The sequence below is a fragment of the Oncorhynchus tshawytscha genome, linkage group LG16 (assembly GCF_018296145.1).
Source record: "Oncorhynchus tshawytscha isolate Ot180627B linkage group LG16, Otsh_v2.0, whole genome shotgun sequence".
In the NCBI taxonomy this organism is placed as follows: Eukaryota; Metazoa; Chordata; class Actinopteri; order Salmoniformes; family Salmonidae; genus Oncorhynchus; species Oncorhynchus tshawytscha.
In genome coordinates this window covers 60,833,395-60,855,772 of record NC_056444.1, presented here as the reverse complement: position 1 = coordinate 60,855,772, position 22,378 = coordinate 60,833,395, and the positions used below count along the sequence as shown (strand labels likewise).

At 40.1% G+C, this 22,378-nt stretch overlaps 1 protein-coding gene across 1 annotated transcript in view; it reads right to left on the bottom strand.

The window, feature by feature from the left end:
* The window catches only part of pex14 (peroxisomal biogenesis factor 14), a 105,066-nt gene that overhangs the window by 82,246 nt on the left and 442 nt on the right, over nt 1-22,378 (bottom strand). The window contains exon 2 of the mRNA XM_024375656.2: nt 10,700-10,744. Coding sequence (XP_024231424.1) covers nt 10,700-10,744 — 45 coding nt within the window. The remainder of the gene's footprint in view (nt 1-10,699; nt 10,745-22,378) is intronic.

Here is a 22,378-nt window from a genome sequence, read left to right as displayed (position 1 = left end):
TGTGTCGACCTAGACACATAGTAACACAACAATACTACTCTCCGCATTTCAAAAGCAGAGGCATTTGACGAACCCCCCTACTTCCCTTTTCCTGCCGCCCGATACTTAAAACCACTTTCTACAGGCTGGCGGGGGCAAAAAGCATGACAGGCTCACACAGAAATGGGGAGGGACACACCAGGGAGAAGTCACGTACTTATAATAAATTAGTCGGTCAAACAGGTTCTTGTTGAGCTGGTGGGAGAGATGGATAGAACAAAAAAAATATTTAATATATAGCCTGATCTACATGCATATCTTGGTTTCATGATCAAAAGTCTGTGTCAAAGATTGATTTGCTTTGTCGGGTGCAGAGTGCTGAGGTGAAAAGTTAGAACAGATAGCGGTGACAGGAGAGGGGCAATGGAAAAACATGTCTTTCTGTCAAACCTTCAATTTTGAAGATGACTCGCACCAGAAACACTGCCACTGGGGCCCAGGGAAGTGAGCCAGTCCAGGTGTTTAATAATTGCGGAGTCGTGCCAATGGGTTGAAGAATGTGTCAGCCTTTGTTTATCTGCTGGTCTGGACTTGTGCCACACCTTAATGACAGCTCTTAACACTGCTCTTTCCCTATAGACTGCCTGTGGGCACATACATCTCCTGACAAGAGTCAAGTAGTCTACACTGAGAGTATAGTGGGTCTACCATATTATGGGGTGGCTGGCTGATGATGATGTCACGTCGGGCTACTGATAATGTCTGCTCTTCTCTATGTCCCCCAAAAGTGTGGGAAAGTCAGGTTATCAGTGTAGATGTCCTCTCTCTAGACCTTAAATGTACATGTCTAGTTTAACAAAACGAGAGCTTCCTGACAACAAAGATCCAGCCTAAGCTAAGAGAATGAGACAGTTTTCAGAAAGCAAGTCTATACAATGACCCTGTCCGACTGAAAACAGATGATTTGGAACTGTCAGAAGTGACTTTGCCAGAAGGGCCCCAAGTGCTTCGTTCCAACAGTGTAAACCAACAGGCGCTTAACTTCAAACTTTTGAATTTAATGTAACGCAGATCACCTCATGGTACAGAGAGTGTTCGGTACGTAGAGTATCTTGTCTATTGGCCATGGTAGCCTAATTAAGGTAAAACATTCAAAATATTATATTTGGAATGTTTGCATTCATTTTAAGCAGCAGACCTGAATTTCTACTCATTTATAGAGTGCTATCTTATTCTGATACCCTTGATAAAGTCATAATCTCGGGGCACCACACACAGAGAAACTCCAAAATCCTATTAGCGTTTCCCTTTCATTATTTTTCATCAAACTGAGAAAACTGACACGTATTAATTAATATCCATTACGTGTTTTTTTTCCGCTCTCCCCGAGAAGACGTTGTGGGGAAAAGAAGCAATTAGCTTAACAAAATAATCAAGAAAATATGTTTCAGAAATCCCTGATAAATGTCCTATGAGGTCCCATCTAAATGTAAGAAGTGTAATACATTCTTGCTGTCATATTCCATTAAACTGCTATTACAGTCTTGATAGAACTATTAGTCACTACATTATTAATAACATTAATGTATTTACATTTTTGGTGTACAAGCCTGCTTTCAAGCAATAATTTATGAACTCGACGTCAGATATGTTATAATGTTCCCCATCTACGGTCTTTTGTGTTTATTATTGATTGTGAAAACAGTCCGAATTCTAAGTTAAATCCCCCACCGACTCCCCCTTTGTCTTAATGTATTGGAGTGGGGTCTTTGCATTAAGGGACTGAAATAAAGTGCATTTACATCTGAAGCATAACTTCATAATTTACATTCCAACATTTATTAGAGGTGACAAACGAGCGTTTGGTCCACTCATGCTTTTCCACAATGCAGCACTCATTCAATCCATATAAATTACAGCTGGGGTAGTGAGTGCAAGTGCAAATTATTTCATTATATTTATGCAGCACATGTATGAGTCTGTAGGGGGTTACCAGCATGAACAGACTCTGGGCTCTAGTGAGACTAACAAGGGCATTTCCCTTAAGTCATTGTGTAAATCTAGTAAAGACTGACTGATATCTGACTTTTAGATGGGGCCTGCATGGTCTAAAAAGACAGTTGTCCTACATGGTGTTAAAGGGGTAGTCTTAATAAAAAGGCAGTCTTCTCAAATTTCAGTATTCTTTCAAAACTTAATTTAGAAATGTGTGGATTTTGAGATAATGGGTTACTATATAATTTGCAATATGGCAAGCCTTTGGCCTTTAGTTAGCAACATATGATCTAGCTTCTGAACATACATGTCAATTTTCCTGTCTGGAAAACACTTTAAAGGGATAAGCCTAGTTCAGCGAAATTACATATTTAGATAGTGTACCTAAATATGTAATTATACTGAACTATCCCTTTAAGTGCAGTGACTTTTTAGCTCTCCTTATTCATAGCTCGGCCTAATATTCTCCCACTAACCAGCACTAGCATTGCGTTACGTAATTAGAGAGAGCTCAGCAGCATTTTCAGAAGTATACAGTAGTTACAATTGCACTGAGGGAATCCCACCATTTAAACAAATATCTGGCGCTGCAGGGGAGCTGGCAGACAAATTAACAGCTAATAACTCACTGGGAAGCCAGATAAAAAATATATGAAAAGAAAAATCCCTGAAGTGTAAATTACTAATCATTTCTCTTATTTCCACAAAACTGAAAAAAGCCGTGCAACAGTGTAGTACAGGCAAAAGGCAGCTTTCAAGATTATGCTTTTTACACACTTGATCAAACCATCAGAAGAAACAGAATTCAGCATCAGTGGAGGGATTTGGAATATGGCCTGCAAAACAGTTTGGGCCTCCCCTACTGAAAATGCTTTCAGGCCAGAGAAATGAACGAATGAACGAGAGAGAGAGAGAGCTTCAATCACCCTCCTGTTCATTAAAATCAGAGGACATCGCCAAAATGAAAAAGATGCTGACAAATCAAAGGGTCTCAGTACCTGAATTACCATAGTCATTTACTTATTAAAGCCAGGATGCTTGCTGTCAATCAAGAGGCATCACATCCCCCATTTGCGGCGGAAAGCCGGCGTAATTGCATCTCATACTAATCAACACAACTTGTGTAATTATGCCTTGAAAGTGACATTGGAGGCTGAGAGCGATGTGAGCAGTCTTGACAGCGTAGACATCTCTGATTCATCTGGAGATTTCAAGTCTCTCTGTGAGAAACGAGCCACTCACAGACCCAAGTTTCCCTACTCTCCGATTCTGCACACAAATGTGACGCAAATGGTAAATCAAGCCGAAATAATTACAAAGTGGAACAGTAGTGAGTGTTAAAACCCAACTCAATGATGATTCTTTCCCAAGCATATTGAGACAAACTAACTACGCCCTAATTAAAAATGTTTTAAAATTATATAATGTTAAGCAAACATATGACAGCTCACAAATTTATGAGAGAATTTGGAAATTATAGCTTTGTTACCATGTTGTTTGCATTAGTGTATTCGCTATGATTAACATTTCTACAAATAAATTCAAAAGTACTAATTAAAGTTGATGGAATTCTTCATAATCATAGACTTCAATGTTTGAAAATGGAACTTTCCAGAAAGTGTCATTCTTTTGGGCTGCATCTGCCATTGCACTGCAACTTAGCCCACGGGTCAATGTGAGGTCAAAACTACTACAGCAAACAAGAGGCTCTGAACAGTTTACAATATGAAATCAATACAGCCTTACAATCAATCATTTAAATGAACAATGAAATATATGTGCTAATTATTAGCGTAAACATTTTCACAGTTTAGAAAGAAAAGAGGCAGCATTGGGGGAAAAAAAAAGTGTCCCACTGCATTAGATGAACTCATGGATAACATTTTTATGTCTCAGCATCCAGTATGAAGGAAGTTGGAAGTAGTTTCGCGAGCCAACGCTAACTAGCATTAGCACAATGATTGGAAGTCTACAGGAACAGCTATCGTTAATTAGCAAATTTGTTCAAACTGCACGCAGAGACATAAAAATTCTATCCACAAGTTCATCTGATTCTGGGTATGTAGATAAAGGGCCTCATTGCCAAAATCCCGAAGTATCCCTTTAAAGGAAGTGAGGAACACAGTTCTGGTGCAGCAGAGCAGAAACCACAAAACAGTAAACATTTGGCTTGGACTCCTCTCTACTTATCCTTTTCAAAGAGCAGGGTGGAACCATAAGAAAATCACCAACATCAGAAAGACATTTGGCACACAGAAATAAAGAGGAAAGATTTATTAACAGACCTTTTTATAAGCGCAAGAATCCTTGCCTGTGTCATCCCTTCATCATGACCTCAATATTTCTCACGTTCAAGAACCCGCTGGAGAAAGAGCATTTTGTGGCCAAAAGGGATGGGGGTGGGGAAGCCTGTCTGATTCACCCACATTCTGGTCTAATGAGTCAAAAAGTGTGACCTGCACTTAAAGGCCCAATGCAGTCAAAAATGTGATTGTGTTTTATAAAAATGTGTTTTATATATACATTTCCACACTACGAGGTTGGAATAACACTGTAAATTGTGAAAATTATGGTAATGCCTTTTTAGTGTAAGAGTTGTTTGAAAAGACCGCCTGAAATTTCAGCTTGTTTTGGTGGAATGGAGTTTTGGCCTCCCTGGTGACATCACCAGAAGGAAAAGTTAATAGATCAATAACAAACCAAAAAAAAATTAAAAATTCACACCTCTCTTCCAATAACAGCTAGTTCTGTTACAATTCCTTCCCATTACACAAGTCCAATAAGGCCACTCACTCAGACTACTCTCAGACTAGCAAAATTCTTGCATGAGAAATTGGTCTTTGCTAAGAAGCTATTTTTGTTTCTTTTGAACCATTTTAATAAACTCACAGTAAAGGTACTTAATTGTTACTCAGAAATGATTTCATATTGAGATAAAAACTGCTGCATTGGACCTTTAAACAAGAAGTCCAAGCCAGGAGCAGTAAACTCATTTTGAGAAGCCAGCAGTGTCGGCAGACCTGGAAGATGTGCTCCGAGCATGCACGATAAATCTGACGTGAAATCATAATCATAAAAGCAATTAGCTGACCCTGCGCCACTCGTCCTTGGACATGACAGTGAGAATTCATACAGAGTCCTCTAAGGAGGCTACCAGGGGGTGAGGGGGAGGAAAAAAGTGCAACACAGCAACAATAAAACAGTGGGTCCTTCCTGTATCATTAACCACTGACACAAACACATCGAATAGATGCACAACAAGAGCGACTCAGAGAAATTGAGTCTCAGAGACAGGTTCACCAAGACCTAAGAAGTACGCTCAACTAAGTGGACAACTTTGACAAGTGTTACAAAATGCACTGAAAGAAATGAGAAAAAAATTGTTTTTCACAACACAAACTCCATATGGTGTAATAATATAGCATTATGGTATATGGTGTGCCCCACAAAATACCATAGATTGCGTTCCCTAGGGAGGCTCTGCAAAACAGGCTCTGTTCAATGTGCATGAAACCCCCGAAAGAGGACCTCCACTCAATACGAAGGACAGATCTATAAAGCAAACACTAACATAGCTCGTCAGAACAAATGTCAGACGTACAATACATAGAGCATGAGGCTTCAGGCGTTATTCAGATGCTTTTGCACTGAATTTTGATATTTTTAAGCTCGGAGAGTGTTTGGGTAGAAGCAGCTAGAACCACCAGCTAACACACATACTCAGTCTCTCACACAATCATCAATTCCCAACCCAGTAATCACAGTAAGGCCGAAATACTGGCTGCCACCTAGTGACCGTCTTCGCCAATAATCATGAAATATCTCTGTGGCTCGCGCCCCCACCCTGACCATAATTCTCCTTTACTGCAGACAGCTCCAATAAAGGATTACAATTACAATTAAAGTAATGAGCAAAGAGGAAAAAAGAAAAATCTAAAAGGAAGGTTCCCTAGACAAACTAAATTGCAGCCTAGTTTTCTGACAGACTAAGTAACACCCTACTGGGCCCATTACTGAATATCATTGCTTATTCTGTCGGAATAAGGAATATGGAGTGTTATAACAGTTTGTTCAATATGAAAACACATAGGCCTTTCTAAATAAATTTGACATCAGTGAGAAGCTTCTTGTTTTCAGACATGTTGTCTTATGTTTTTTTAATTAAAAATCGAGAAGATTTTCCTCCATTACAAAACTAGTACTGTAGCCTAGTAGTTAGATAAATGTGGCAAGCTAGGTGACTTCAATGTGTCGGCTATTATTCACCCATATCTGATTGGTGTCAGATTTGTAGTCCTCAATTTTTAGCTTGCCGCTTTAAAAAGTTGTCAAATGTTTTCCACATTTCAACAATTCTTCATTTACATTTTTGTTCAAATGTTTGCTATGGAGGACAAATATTTTTAATTTTAATTTTGGCATTTGAAGAACATACATGGCCTTCAGCACGTATTCACATTTTGTTGTGTTAAAGCCTGAATTTAAATTGGATTAAACTGAAAAATGTGTTACTGGCCTACACACAATACTCCATAATGTCAAAGTGGAATTATTATTATTTTTATTATTACAAATTAAAAATTAAAATCTGAATTGTCTTGAGTCAATAAATATTTAACCCCTTTGTTGTGGCAAGCCTAAATAGTTTCACGAGTAAAAAAATGTGCTTAACAAGTCACATTAAGTTGAATGGACTCACTCGGTGTGCAATAATAGTGTTTAACAGGATTTTTGAATTACTACCTCAACTCTCTACCCCACACATACAATTATCTGTAAGGTCCCTCAGGTTGAGCAACACATTTCAACCACAGATTCAACCACAAAGACCAGGGAGATGTTCCAATGAGGCACAAAGGGCACCTATTGGCAGACATTTAATGGCTGTGACAGGACAAAACTGAGGATGGATCAACAACATTGTAGTTACTCCACAACACTAATCTTATTGGCAGAGTGAAAAGGAAGCCTGTTTGCAATAAGGTATAAGTAAAACATTGGTGGCAAAGAAATCAACTTTATGTCCTGAATATTTTCAAGCATGTTGATGGCTGCATCATGTTATGGGTATGCTTGTCATCAGCAAGGACAAGGGATTTTTGGGTGGGATAAAAATAAACAGAATAGATCTAAGCACAGGTAAACTCCTAGAGGAAAACCTGGTTTAGTCTGCTTTCCAACAGACATTTGCTTTTTTTTTTTTACCAATGTTAGAATTTTTCTTCCACTTTGACAGAGTAATTTGTGTAGATTGTTATTTTTTTGTTAACAATCTATTTGAATCCCACTTTGTAACAACAAAATGTGGGGGTAAAAAGGGGTGTGAATACTTTCTGATGGCACTGCATGTCTGCCAGGGCTCATGGGAACAGGGAAGAATAGCAGAAGAAAAGGGGAAAATGAGGAGGAAAGAGGTAGAGATAGACCAGGGGGAGCAGAAGCAGTCTTGACCCATGCCACTGGCAGTACTTCCAACGTATACGTTGGCATTTCTTCAGCCCCCCCCACCCAACTCCTGGGCTTTATGCATTTTCATTTTCTCTCTCTCTCTAGCTAGCTAGCATGATGGTGATAGCAGAGGGGCTACGGAAATTCAGAGACTGCTGAGCCAAAACAGATCACTTCAAAGCGCCTTATTTAACGCTCGCTAAATTTTTCATCACAGTCGCTTAATATCCTGGGGAAGGGGAGCTTTTGAAGTTGTGTGAGACCGGGATGTTCTTCTTACAACTTTCCCCCCCTCCCATTACCTCCTCCCTCTGCTCCTCCAACCCACCACCCCTAAACACACATGCGCACATAGGCCTACTGTACACACACACACACACTATACATGCACCAACACACATAGTTGCATATATACACACCCCCCCCCCGGTTCCCTGAGGGCCAGCTGTACACAACACTTCCACAGCATCATGTAGAGCCCCAGCCTATGCAGAGACACAGTATGGGAGACACAGCAGCCAGCCAGTGAGATTGAAACAACCTGCTCCTCTTCTCTTTCTTTCCAGAGGTCATGCCCGTTAGCATATCCACATTGAATGGTGCGAGCTGGGGTTGACAAACAAACATGGTTCTATTTTTCTGATGACAACGATTGGAGTTTTTTTTCAGAGAACTAGATAGAATTGGGAGGGGGAAGGACAGATTTGATGGGGGGCAATGAGGGTAAAAGAAGCAAGATGGCGAGAAGGAGAGGCAGTGAGTGGCAAAGCGAGGACAGGGACGGGCGAGTGAATGAGAGGGACAACCCCAGCCCCCAAGGCAACAGCGGTAGCTGGGAGCGACTGACTAGTACTCCAGTGAACCGGAGGGAGCGCTCGGTCTGTGCCAGCCCACTGAGAGAAAAACTGCAGGTCCAAACCTGCTCCTTCTCAGTGTCTCACCCTGGCCGAGGCGGTGGTGGCAGTGGCTTCACCCGAGCCGTTCGGTGAGCCAGGGCCCGCTGATCGGGCGAGGTGAGTCAGAACCTGTTAACATTGACTGGTGTCCCTAGCCTGACACTCAGACGCGTGCACGCGCACACGCGCGCACGCGCGCACGCGCGCACGCACACACACACACACACACACACACGCACACACGCACACACGCACACACACACCTAGAAGCCTCCTCCCTCCAACCCCTGCCAGCAGTCCCCTTCCTCTCATCCAGATAAAATGCTTTCAGACACAAATTTCAATTATTCACCTCATCCAAATAATGCCATGTGACAAGAATTATCCCTACTGTAATAATCCACTTAACTGGGAAAGAGCAGCTCATCAAAAAGAGAAAGGAGAAAAAGAGGAGGGAGGGGGGGGGACATGTCAACCATGTCTTGAACCAGGACCTTCATAACAAGAATATATCCTCTTTTTAAGAATGGGGGAGAGGGGGGTAACACACTTGGATAAATATGAATTAAATTGAAATAAAGCCTAGGAGAAAACTACAACAATCAATGACCCCATGACAGGATTAAAATCAGCCTCGGTAGTAGCGAATGAGAAAGGTAAGAGTGAACACTAAGACAATGTGTCACAGATGTATTCAAGAATACATATCGGATCCCTGTTATGAGGCGCACCAGTGTGTTGACGTGTGTGTAAGATATTAGGCTACTAGTGCCACTAGGTTACTAGTGCCACTAGGTTACTAGTGCGGTGGGTACAGTACGCGGACCCATAGCAAGCACCCAGAGTGCCCAAACAGTCTCACAGACTTCAGTCATGAGCGTATCTAAAGCGGTTTAGACCTTTCACTCCACTTATCACTTTTGGCCAATTCCACAGTAACAGAATGATGTTGAAACTCAGATTGGTTTGTTTAAAATGTATGCCAAACAAACAAAAAAAACAATTATTGCAAAAAATTGTTTTACTTTCTGTAAAGTTTTCTGTGGAAGCCATTAAAAGTAGTCCTTGTGCATCGAGTCGTATGGTTTGTTTAACTTTGCAATCAATGTTCTTTTGTTTGAAATACTTTTTTTTTTTAAGGGAAAAATCTGTCTCTGCATCATTCTCTTACTGTAGAATTAATCTAACTCACACATTAGAAACACATTCGGACCACAATGGTAGAAGATCAAAGCTTTGTACAACAATTCAAACATCCAATCGACCCCTGACTTTAAAGAGACGTATCAATGTAGCAGAACAGTTCAAAAAGTCCCTTTTTTTATTCCTCAAAGACAAAACACTAGAAGTATCATCTTATTAAGAAGCCTATTAGATAGTCACTGGTTCCAAAGTGACTGTCAGATAATTGGTCCCCTTGAACAATGAATGATAGCTGGACAATCTTCCATCTTACAAGCCACAACAAAGTTCATGATAAGAATGAACATTCACTGCTTTTTTCTTTTTAAGTGGACTGATATGTGAGCTGCATAGCTCACATAGTGTATCTGTGTGACAAGGTTTGTCTTAACTTAAACATATCCTGTAAGTGACACCTTGTGTGGACAGGAGGCTACCTAAACAAGAATGACTACAATAAATATCCTTGGATACAACATTTAAAATGCAAGCAATATCCTATGTGGTTGTTTGGTGTTGAAATGACCATTGCCATGTTCAAGGTTTACCTTTTTATTCCACTGTATTTGTTTTAATGGCCAATTTATCATGCCATTAAATTGTTGCACATCATGCCATTAAACTTACAAAACAAAAACACAACAATACTTTAACAGCATTCTGAAAGGTTTGAAAGGAGCACAGATTCTGATGCAAAATAAAAATGAGGCCTAACGGACGTATTTGTTAAGAATAAACTAACTAGCAAGGACAACGCTTTTCATCTGTGGTTTAGGAGGAAAATCATACATGACATAAGGGAATAAAAAATGGAAAGATGCAGGGCGTGGTAGTGGGCAATTAAAATGTAGGCCTACAGCCCCTTTGAAAGAGACTTACAACAGCTAATAAAAAGATAAGCTATTCAATACCAATCTGTAACACACGTTTACAGAAAATAAGAAGCATTCTTCCAGGAAAGGGTCATTTAATTTCACATTGCTTCATTTAAAGTCAACAAAACAGTGTTGAACTATCTAAACATGTTCATGAAAAACAGTATTTTTTGACTTATCTAAAAAATCCTGTTTAGCCTTAGTTTTGATTGAATAGGGCTTTTGTTCACTCTCTGCCTAGTGAAAATAGGACTAGAAATAAGCTGGTAAACAGTGGAGGGTTTCACTTGGTTAGTTGTGCAGAACACAGTGATGTCATCTTACCAGTGCTTCTCTGGGGGCAACTTCATCTCTGGACGGAGCACGAGGCTGAAAACATGAACAGATGCTTGGATTAGAGCTCCACCTACTGGCAATGTGGAGTGTGCGGGTTGGATTTGTCTAATATTTCAGCAAATGATATTCAGAAGTACACTGCCACAGGGGACATTCATGTAGCCTGAATAGGCTATCTCTGTACACAGTCGGCACATGCTTGAAAATCCAAGATGCCAAAGGTTAGATGAACATGTGAATTACAGCAGCCTGAACAAAATATCTACAGTATAGATCACAAATTGTATAGAAAAGCAGGTTAAGGACCATTAGATCTTTAGTATATTAGTCAGATAATAATAAATAGCTTAGGCCTACACCATTTGAAGACTAAATATCTTAGTACAAAATCTAGGCCTAATTTATCAAAAGGGTTTCTAAAAACAACATTAGGCATGGGCCAACTATCAATAGCCTAATTAGAACAACTTTGTATTAAGAGGATATTGACATAGTACAATAACATTCACAAAATGGAGAACAAAACATCCTTAACATTGTCAGGACATTTTATTTAGTGTATAATAATACAAATGTAATATATGTCCGTTTCGAGAGTCCCATGCCCAGAGGCCCAGGTCTGCCTGAAGGGTATGATAGGGTAGAAGAAGGTCTGAATCATTTACATTTCGGAAATCAAATTATGTTATCTTGTCTGTCTCAGTTCCGCATGTAGGCCTGACACTGTTAGTTCGATCTTCACAGCAATGGATGACAAAGCAAATGTTGCACTAATTCCTGGGTTGCTGATGTAAAGTAAGCACATTATTGAGGGCCTAAAACATTTAGGCTAATCTGGTTGAATCAGTTGGGGGGGAAAAAATCTTCAGACAGTTCCATTCACTTGTCACATTTCGGCCATAAACCTGATAAACTCCTGTAATACAGCACCAGCTATATTTTATTTGTAGTTCCTGAAGCATAGGCTTAATCTCCATTTTGACATTCTGTAGGAAACTGTTACATGACATGACAACGGCTCGGACCCAGGTCCACTCCAGGCAGGCTACAATACAGTGTATTCGGAAAGTATTCAAACCCCTTGACTTTTTCCCACGTTACATCCTTATTCTAAAATGGATTAGATCCCCCCCCCCCTCAATCTACACATAACTCATAACCAAGCAAAAACAGGTTTATAGAAATGTTTGCAAATTTATTACAAATAAACTGAAATATTACATTTACATAAGTATTCAGACCCTTTATTCAGTACTTTGTTGAAGCAACTTTGGCAGCGTTTACAGCCTCAAGTCTGCCACTCCTACATTGTCTTGGCTGTGTGCTTAGGGTCGTTGTCCTGTTGGAAGGTGAACCTTCGCCCCCAGTCTAAGGTTCTGAGTGCTCTGGAGAAGTGTTTTCATCAAGGATCTCTCTCTGTACTTTGCTCCATTCCTCGATCCGGGCTAGTCTCCCAGCCCCTATCGCTGAAAAACATCCAAACAGCATGATGCTGCCACCACCATGCTTCACCGTAGGGATGGTGCCAGGTTACCTCCAGATGTGACACTTGGCATTCAGGCCAAAGAGCTTAATCTTGGTTTCATCACACCAGAGAATCTCGTTTCTCATGGTCGGAGTCCTTTAGGTGCCTTTTGGAAAACTCCAACGGGCTGTCATGTGACATTTACTGAGGAGTGGCTTCTGTCTGGCCACTCTACCATAAAGGTATGTTTGGTGGAGTGTTGCAGAGATGGTTGTCCTTCTGGAAGTTTCTCCCATCTCCACAGAGGAACTCAAGAGCTGTCAGATTGACCATCGGGTTCTTCATAACCTCCCTGACCAAGGCCCTTGTCCCCCGATTGCTCAGTTTGGCCAGACAGCCAGCTCTAAGAAGAGCCTTGGTGGTTATAAACTTATTTTTAAGAATGGAGGCCACTGTGTTCTTGGGGAACTTCAATGCTGCAGAAATGTGTTCGTACCCTTCCCCAGGTTGGTGCCTCGACACAATCCTGTCTCGGGTCTCTACAGACAATTGCTTCGACCTCATGGCTTGGTTTTTGCTCTGATAGGCACTGTCAACTGTGGGACCTTATATAGACAGGTGTGTGCCTTTCCAAATCATGTCCAATCAATAGAATTACCAAAGGTGGACTACAAATCAAGTTGTAGGAACATCTCACGGATGATCAATGTATACAGGAGGTACCGGAGCTCAATTTCGAGTCCCATAGCAAAGGGTCTGAACACTTATGTAAATAAGGTATCTCTGACTTTGAATACTTTTTTTGACTTTTAATCCATTTTAGAATAAGGCTGTAAATTAACAATATGTGGAAAAAGTATATACAAAAGTAGGTGGACACCCCTTCAAATTATTGGATTCAGCTATTTCAGCCACACCCATTGCTGACAGGTGTATAAAATTGAGTACATAGCCATGTAATCTCCATAGACAAACATTGGCAGTAGAATGGCCTTACTGAAGAGCTCAATGACTTTCAACAGTCATAGGATGCCACCTTTCCAACAAGTCAGTTCATCAAATTTCTGCCCTTCTAGAGCTGCCCCGGTCAACTGTAAGTGCTGTTATTGTGAAGTGGAAAAATCTAGAAGAAACAACGGCTCAGACGCAAAGTGGTAGGCCACAAACTCACAGAACGGGACCACCGAGTGCTGAAGCGCGTAGCACGTAAAAATCATCTGTCCTCAATTGCAACACTCACTACCGAGTTCAAATCTGCCTCTGGAAGCAACTTCAGTACACAACCTGTTCGTCGGGAGCTTCATTAAATGGGTTTCCATGGCCGAGCAGCCGCACACAAGCTTAAGGTCACCATGCACAATGCCAAGCGTCGGCTGGAGTGGTGTAAAGCACGCCGCCATTGGACTCTGCAGCAGTGGAAACGCATTCTCTGGAGTAATGAGTCCCGCTTCACCATCTCGCAGTCCAACGGACGAATCTGGGTTTGGCAGATGCCAGGAGAACGCTACCTGCCTGAATGTATAGTGCCAACTAGGGTTGCACATTTTGGGGAATATTCAGAGGTGGAAACTTTCCGTGGGAATTAACAGAAATATATGGAAAATAATATTAATATAATTTAAATGTAGATGTTTTTTGCATTGGATATACTTGCCATATCATATGGAGACAGAAACAAACATTGTACCTTACCAGTAGAAATAATTGCAAATGATTAAATCCTTCCAATAGAAATTTTAAAAACGATTTAGTTATGGATTGAACTTTAATTAAATGAGTTGACTCTTCACTTGGGATGATTTCACTGAACAACAAAAAGGGAATATTAAATTATCCCCAATGATCCATCACATCTCCCAAAAATGTTTTCAACATACATCTGTAAAAGGAAACTAAAGCTTTGGTTGTCTTCCACATCTGCTCCCTGGACATCCTCGATGTCCACCTCTTGAACATCAGACTCGGAGGCCTCATCTTCACTGTCACTTTCCAACCTTGTTGAGGATGGCTCGTTGTCATGCTCAAAAACCTCAAATTTGCCTGGATGGCCACTGATTTTTTAACCCTTGTATTGGTCAGCCTGTTGCGTGCTTTGGTGTGTGTGTTCCCAAACAAGGACCAGTTGAGCTCTGAGGCGCCTGATGTTGGTGGGATTTGGAGGATGATGGAGGCAACAGGGGAAAGAGCCTCAGATCCACAAAGTCCCCTCCACCAGGTGGCTGATGAGATATGTTGGCACAACTGCCATATTGCATCTCCATCCCAAAGCCCTTGCTTGGAAGTGTACTTCGCCAGACTGTCAAGAACCTTGCCCTCATCCAGGCCACAGTGGTGAGACACGGTAGTGATGACACCATATGCCTTGTTGATCTCTGCACAAGACAGGATGCTTTTGCCAGCATACTTGGGGTTCAACATGTATGCTGCGGCGTGAATGGGCTTCAGGCAGGAGTTTTAGGCTGCTTACCACTCTCTCCCAAAACACATCATCCAGGAGGATCCTCTTGATCACCCGATCCATTTTGGCAGACAGTGATATGGCCATTTCTTGGAGACTCCTTCCCCTCCTGGAGACTGTCAAACATGATGACAACACCACACCGTCGGGTGTGGCTGGGAAGCTTGAATGTGGTGCTCTTTTTCTTCTCACTTTGCTTGGTGAGGTAGATTGCTGCTATAACTTGATGACCCTTCACATACCTAGCCATTTCCTTGGCTCTCTTGTAGAGTGTATCCAATGTTTTTTTCAGTGCCATGATGTCCTTGAGGAGCAGATCCAATGCATGAGCAGCACAGCCAAGCAGCCTTCATGTTCGCATCATTGTCTGTCACCAGTGCAAATACCTTCTGTGGTCCAAAGTCATTGATGACTGCCTTCAGCTCATCTGCAATGTAGAGACCGGTGTGTCTGTTGTCCCTTGTGTCTGTGCTCTTGCAGAATACTGGTTGAGTAGTGGAGATGAAGTTAATTATTCCTTGCCCACGAACATTCGACAACCCATCAGAGATGATTGCAATACAGTCTGCTTTCACTATGATTTGCTTGACCTTCACTTGAACTCTGTTGAACTATGCATGCAGCAAATGAGTAGATAAAGCATGTCTGGTTGGAGGGGTGTATCCTGGGCAAAGAACATTCAGAAATCTCTTCCAATACACATTGCCTGTGAGCATCAGAGGTGAACCAGTTGCATATACAGCTCGAGCAAGACAGTCATCAGCATTTCTGATTACGTTCCTCCATTGAGTCAAAAAAACTTCTGATTCCAGGAGGACCATGAGCTGTTGCTATCGATAAGGTGTCTGATTCATAATTTTCACCTCGAATAGAAGTAGAGGGACTTTTGTCAGAGGTTGCTTGTTGGGAGCGCTGAGGGAACTTCATGCACTTGGCCAGATGATTCTGCATCTTTGTTGCATTCTTCACATATGATTTGGCACAGTATTTGCAAATGTACACAGCTTTTCCTTCTACATTAGCTGGAGTGAAATGTCTCCTCACATCAGACTGTGGCACTTTCCTGTAAAGATTAGAAGAAAAAAAATGTAACAAAACAAATACAATTCCATGTACAGACACATAGTTAAGAAGTTAGATTAAACAACTCCTTTGTAAGATGAATGTTTTAAAATTAAACATGTATGGAAACAGGTGAATTAACTCAAGCAAGCTAAAAACCCACATGATGGCAAAAACTAACTAGCAGAAATTGTGAACAAGTTATAAATGATTAAAACATTTTTCTGTAGGCTACTATCTACTAGTTAACAAAAAAAACATGTATGTCATCACATATACTCACCCAGTATTGTAATCAAAACTTACCAGAAAGCGTGTAGTCCTTAGCTCAGACAGTGTAGCAGTATCTCATTTGTGTGCAAGATCTTGAGAATCAGCTGTACATGTGAAGGAAGAATCAGCTGTGCATGCAGAGGGTTGCAATTCCATTGAATTGGGGATAGTTTATGCCACAAGACCTAGAATTGCCTTGTGTATCCCACAAAAAAAGTTCCCTGTTAAGCTATTTTTTTTTAATGAATTTAAGCAAAATTCCAGGACTCAACTTCCCATGGAAAATTTCCAGAAAAACCCTAGAGCTAAGTGTAAAGTTTGCTGAAGGAGGAATAATGGTCTGGGCCTGTTTTTCATGGGCTAGGCCCCTAAATTCCATTGAAGGCAAATCTAAACGCTACAGCATACAATGACATTCGAGAAGATTCTACGCTTCCAACTTTGTGGCATCAGTTTGGGGAAGGCCCTTTCCTGTTTCAGCATGACAATGTCCCTGTGCAAAAAGCGAAGTCGATACAGAAATGGTTTATCGAGATCAGTGTGGAAGAACTTGACTGTTAGCATTAGCGGCGAACAATTAGCGCCTCACAAGATTTAGGGCAACTTGCTAAGAAGAGACAAACTTGCTGATGTAAGAAACACAAACTAATCGTGTTATTATAGAATGCTAGTGGATTTAAATTAAGAAGCAAAGTGAAAACAGCATTGTTGTCATCAACATTGTTGCATGTGCTGCATTGGCCATGCAGAATAAACGCACGTGTCCCGTGGTTGAGTAACATCGAATACACTCCTTGAGTGACAGGGTAGGTCTGGTCTGTGGCTAGGTCTGTGTGGATAGTGGCACAGAGAGAAAGAGTGGAGAGAGATGACTCAAGTAGCGAAGTAAACTATGAAAACTGACACATGGCTTATCACATTTAACAAACCAAACCTTCAAATACCTCTATAGAAGGTAAAGTAAATATCATAAAATACAGTATACAACCCAGCCCTACTGCACAGAGATGTTTTCTAGTAATGGTTTTGAAAACAATAAGACTGCCATGTTCAAATGAAACATTTCAGTCACTAGTCCATTTCTCCATCGAAGTCTTGGGCTTGTAGGACATTTCTTCTTATGAGTATTGCACCATTGGAATAGCCCTCTCAGAGAGCTGGCATTTATTAGACTATTCAAGGGGAGTTGGGTTGAAGCATTTAAGGTTGATAAGGTAAAACTTAAAAACAGTCATCTCTAGCCGGCTTCCACACAGTACCCTGCCCTGAACCTTTGAGACTGCTAATGTAATAGTTTAGCTTCTGTCCCACTCCACGCCCCTACCTGGGCTCAAACCAGGGACCCTCTGCACACATCAACAACCACCTACCACGAAGCATCGTTACCTATCGCTCCACAAAAGCCACAGCCCTTGCAGAGCAAGGGAAACAACTACTTCAAGGTCTCAGAGCGAGCGATGTCACCGATTGAAAGGCTATTAGCGCGCACCCTGCTAACTAGCTAGCCATTTCACACCGGTTACACTAACCTATGTACATAGAGTCGTTGATTGGTCACTTTAATAATGTTTACACACCGTTTTACCCACCAATATATGAACAGTACCAGACAAAAGTTTGGACACCTACTCATTCACAGGTTTTTCTTTATTTTTACTATTTTCTACACTGTAAAATAATAGTGAAGACATCACAACTACGAAATAACACATATGGAATCATGTAGTAACCAAAAAAAAAAGTGTTAAATAAATCAAAATAAATTTGATGACAGCTTTGCACACTCCTGGCATTCTCTCAACCAGCTTCACCTGGAATGCTTTTCCAACAGTCTTGAAGGAGTATTGCTGCAGAATGCTAAGGTAGCCATGCAGGTTAAGTATGCCTTGAATTCTAAATAAATCACCGACAGGGTCACCAGCAAAGCACCTCCATGCTTCACGGTGGGAACCACATGCGGAGATCATCCATTCACCTACTCTGCATCTCACAAAGACACAGCGTTTGGAACCAAAAATCTCTGGACTCATCAGACCAAAGGACAGATTTCCACAAGTCTAATGTCCATAGCTCATGTTTCTTGGTAGCAAGACGACCATGAAAGCCTGATTCACGCAGTCTCCAATGAACAGTTGATGTTGAGATGTGTCTGTTACTTGAACTCTGTGAAGCATTTATTTGGGCTGCAATCTGAGGTGCAGTTAACTCTAATGAACGTATCCTCTGCAGCAGAGGTATTTATGGGTCTTCCTTTCCTGTGGCGGTCCTCATGAGAGCCAGTTTCATCATAGCGCTTGATGGTTTTTGCAACTGCACTTGAAGAAGCATTGAAAGTTCTTGAAATTTTCCGGATTGACTGACCTTCACGTCTTAAAGTAATGATGGACTGTCGTTTCTCTTTGCTTACTTGAGCTGTTCTTGCCATGATATGGACTTGGTATTTTACCAAATAGGGATATCTTCTGAATATCACCCCTACATGATCAGAACACAAGCGATTGGCTCAAATGCATTAAGTAAAGAAACTCCACAAATTAGCTTTTAACAAGCCACACCTGTTAATTGAAACGCATTCCAGGTGACTATCTCATGAAGCTGGTTGAGAGAATGCCAAGAGTGTGCAAATCTGTCAAAGGCAAAGGGTGGCTACTTTGAAGAATCTCAAAGATAAAATATATTTTGTTTTGTTTAACACTTGTTTGGTTACTGCATGATTCCATATGTGTTATTTCATAGTTGATGTCTTCACTATTATTCTACAACTTAGAAAATAGTTTAAAAAAATGAAAAACCATGGAATGAGTAGGTGTGTCCAAATGGTACTGTATTTTAGTATTGGCTCATCCTATATGTACACACATGTTCTATTCATATACTGTCCATACAGTCTATATACACACCATTCACATACAGTACATATATTTATTTATATTCCAGATTTTGACATCGATCGTTCTGACAGGTCTTAATTTCTTGTTATTTTTTCTACTTTTGGATAATGTGTGTATTGTTATTGTATTGCTCGATATTGCTGCATTGTTGGAGCTAGAAACATGAGCATTTCCCTGCACCTGTGATAACATCTGCAAAACTGTGTATGCGACCAATAAACTTTGATTGGAATTGCTTTCATAGAGGACTATTTTTAATTGTGAGGATGAACACACACTTTGTTTTCATCATGAGCAAACGTTATTGGTTTTCTACCCAAAGTTGCAAATCCATTTTATAAACACAGGAGACCAGGAAACTGGATAAAAGAGTGGGGCAGTATAGCAGGAACAGCTCAATTTAAAAGGTCAAAACTTGATAATATCCCATTATACAGTATGATAGTAAGGTGAATGACTTCATTGACTAACATCTCTGAACAGGGAAAAGGACCCTAACCATCACCACATTTAATGGAAATGCATTAGGCCACATGGTATGAACAAACAATACTCCAAGCCACTGCTTCATACTACTTGTCAGACAGAGACAACTCCTATTGTATACTGGTCTTTGGGATGGGATTAGTGTAGAGTTTGAGTGGGGGGTGGCTTTTATGTGGGTGGCTTTTGACCATTTTTGGGAATTCCTCATCTTAATTATGGATGTTGGGTACTATATTTGTTGAATATCATATGAATCCATTAAATTATGATGGCCAATTTGGGTGCAATCAATTTGCTTAATTTCTAAAAGATCAAACTATATTTCAACAACACACTTAATCAATGTGATTTCTAGCTGGGCAAGTGGGAGTGCGGTGGTAGCTCACCTATTCGTTTGCTCATCTATCACTGATCAGAAATATTTAGCATGCTATAACGTAGCCTAAATCAAGTGTAGGCCAATCATTTTGCTCGATCGCATATAGGCAACTCCAAAATCCTGCAGATGGTGTGAAATATCAACATGAGACTAAAATGTGTTAGAAAATTATAGCAATCTATACTTTCAATCTGTATCTTCACGAAAATACTCTCGATGTAAGACCCTACACCACAAAGCAGAGTGAGGGTAGGAAATAGAGGTCGACCGATTATGATTTTTCAATGCCGTTACCGATTATTGGAGGACCAAAAAAGGCTGATGCCATTTAAAAATCGGCCAATTTTTATATTGTAATAATGACAATTACAACATTACTGAATGAACAATGAACACTTATTTTAACTTAATATAATACATAAATAAAATTATTTAGTCTCAAATAAATAATGAAACATGTTCAATTTGGTTTAAATAATGCAAAAACACAGTGTTGGAGAAGAAAGTAAAAGTGCAATATGCGCCATGTAAAAAAGTTCATGTTAAAGTTCCTTGCTCAGAACATATGAAAGCTGGTGGTTCAATATTCCCAGTTCTTCAATATTCCCAGTTAAGACGTTTTAGGTTGTAGTTATTATAGGAATTATAACGCGTCAACTATTTCTCTCTATACCATTTGTATTTCATATACCTTTCATTATTGGATGTTCTTATAGGCACTTTAGTACTGCCAGCCTAATCTCGGGAGTTGATAGGCTTGAAGTCATAAACAGTACTGTGCTTCAAGCATTGCTAAGAGCTGCTGGCAAATGCAGTGCTGTTTGAATGAATACTTACGAGCCTGCTGCTGCCAACCGCCGCTCAGTCAGATTGCTCTATCAAATATCAAATCATAGACTTAATTATAATATAATAAACACAGAAATATGAGTTTTTGGTCATTAATATGGTCAAATCCGGAAACTATCATTTTGAAAACAAAACATTTATTATTTCAGTGAAATAAGGAACCGTTCCGTATTTTATCGAACGGGTGGCAACCCTAAGTCTAAATATTGCTGTTGCATTGTACAACCTTCAATGTTGTTGTTAAATATGTAAAATTCTGGCAAATTAGTTCACAGTTCGCAATGAGCCAGGCGGCCCAAACTGTTGCATATACCTTGCCTCTGCTTGCACTGAACGCAAGTTGAAATTGAACACAATTTCCCTAGTTAATATTGCCTGCTAACATGAATTTCTTTAAACTAAATATGCAGGTTTAAAAAAATATATACTTCTGTGTATTGATTTTAAGAAAGGCATTGATGTTTATGGTTAGGTACATTTGTGCTTTTTTCAGCAATGCGCTTTTCTTAAATCATAACCCATTTGGCGAAGTTGAAGCAGGCTGTGAATCGATGATAAATTAACAGGCATCGCATTGATTACATGCAACGCAGGACAAGCTAGTTAACCTAGTAATATCATCAATCATGTGTAGCTAACTAGTGATTATGTGAAGATTGATTGTTTTTTATAAGATACATTCAATGCTAGCTAGCAACTTACATTGGCTCCTTGCAACCTACTAGGTCCTTTTGACGCTGCACTCGCGTAAAAGGCAGTCAAGCCTGCCACAGTTTCCTCGTGGATTGCAATGTAATTGGCCATAATCGGCACCGAAAAAGGAAGATTACTGATTCTTATGAAAACTTGAAATCGTCTCTAATTAAATCGTAATTAATCGGTCGACCTCTAGCAGGAAAGAGATGAAACGTGGATCAAAAAGGCATGGGCATGCCTTGGGCTCTGTTTCAACATATCCCTTTTTTATATGACAGGGGTTCCACACGTTGTCGTGACAAGTTGTGTGGGAAAAATATGATTTGTATTTTATTTTTTATATTTCCATTATATTCTTAGCCTTTGGTGTTGACTGTGATCAGGTTAGACTAAGTCTGTCTTGTCTATTTAATTAGCAAAATAACTATTGATTTCATGTGATTATGCCATTCTATTCTTTTTAAAATACATTTTATTATCGTGTTTCTTAGGACCTGCCTAAAATTAATTAATAATGGATTTTTTTGGTAATGGTGTATATTCAATGGATTTATTAAAATAGTCCACCCACTTGGGACTACATCTCCTCCCACTCCAGCCAGTATATGCATGGAGATATAAAATTATTATCCTGGCAAGAATGTGGTAAATTAATTGGGCTCTAAAAAAACATTGACCGATTATACTTTTTTTTTTTACAGGCAACATGCCGTAAAGTCTGTCTGTAAAGGGCATACGTGTGTCTTTTTTATTTTAAAGATTATTTCTCGCTGATATGAAAGATAAGGGGCATGTCAACATATGTTTAGAAAACCGGTTTGAAAGCTTTGACTATTTGCTTTTCTAAAACACAACGTCGAAATTGTAGTTCGCATGGGGCCAAATGTGGGAAAATGTAAACGCTGAAAACCCTATATATGGAGAAGGATTTTCGAGCGCTATTACTTCGCTAGCTAGAGCATTGATATTTTCGATTCTCGTTGAACTATTACCTACCTAGACACCATGATAGCTACATGACTTTCACATATATAGAAAGTATGGGTAGTGTCGTGGCCTTCACCTGTCAACACAGAAACATTGAAACTTTTTCGAGCTAGCAAGCTAG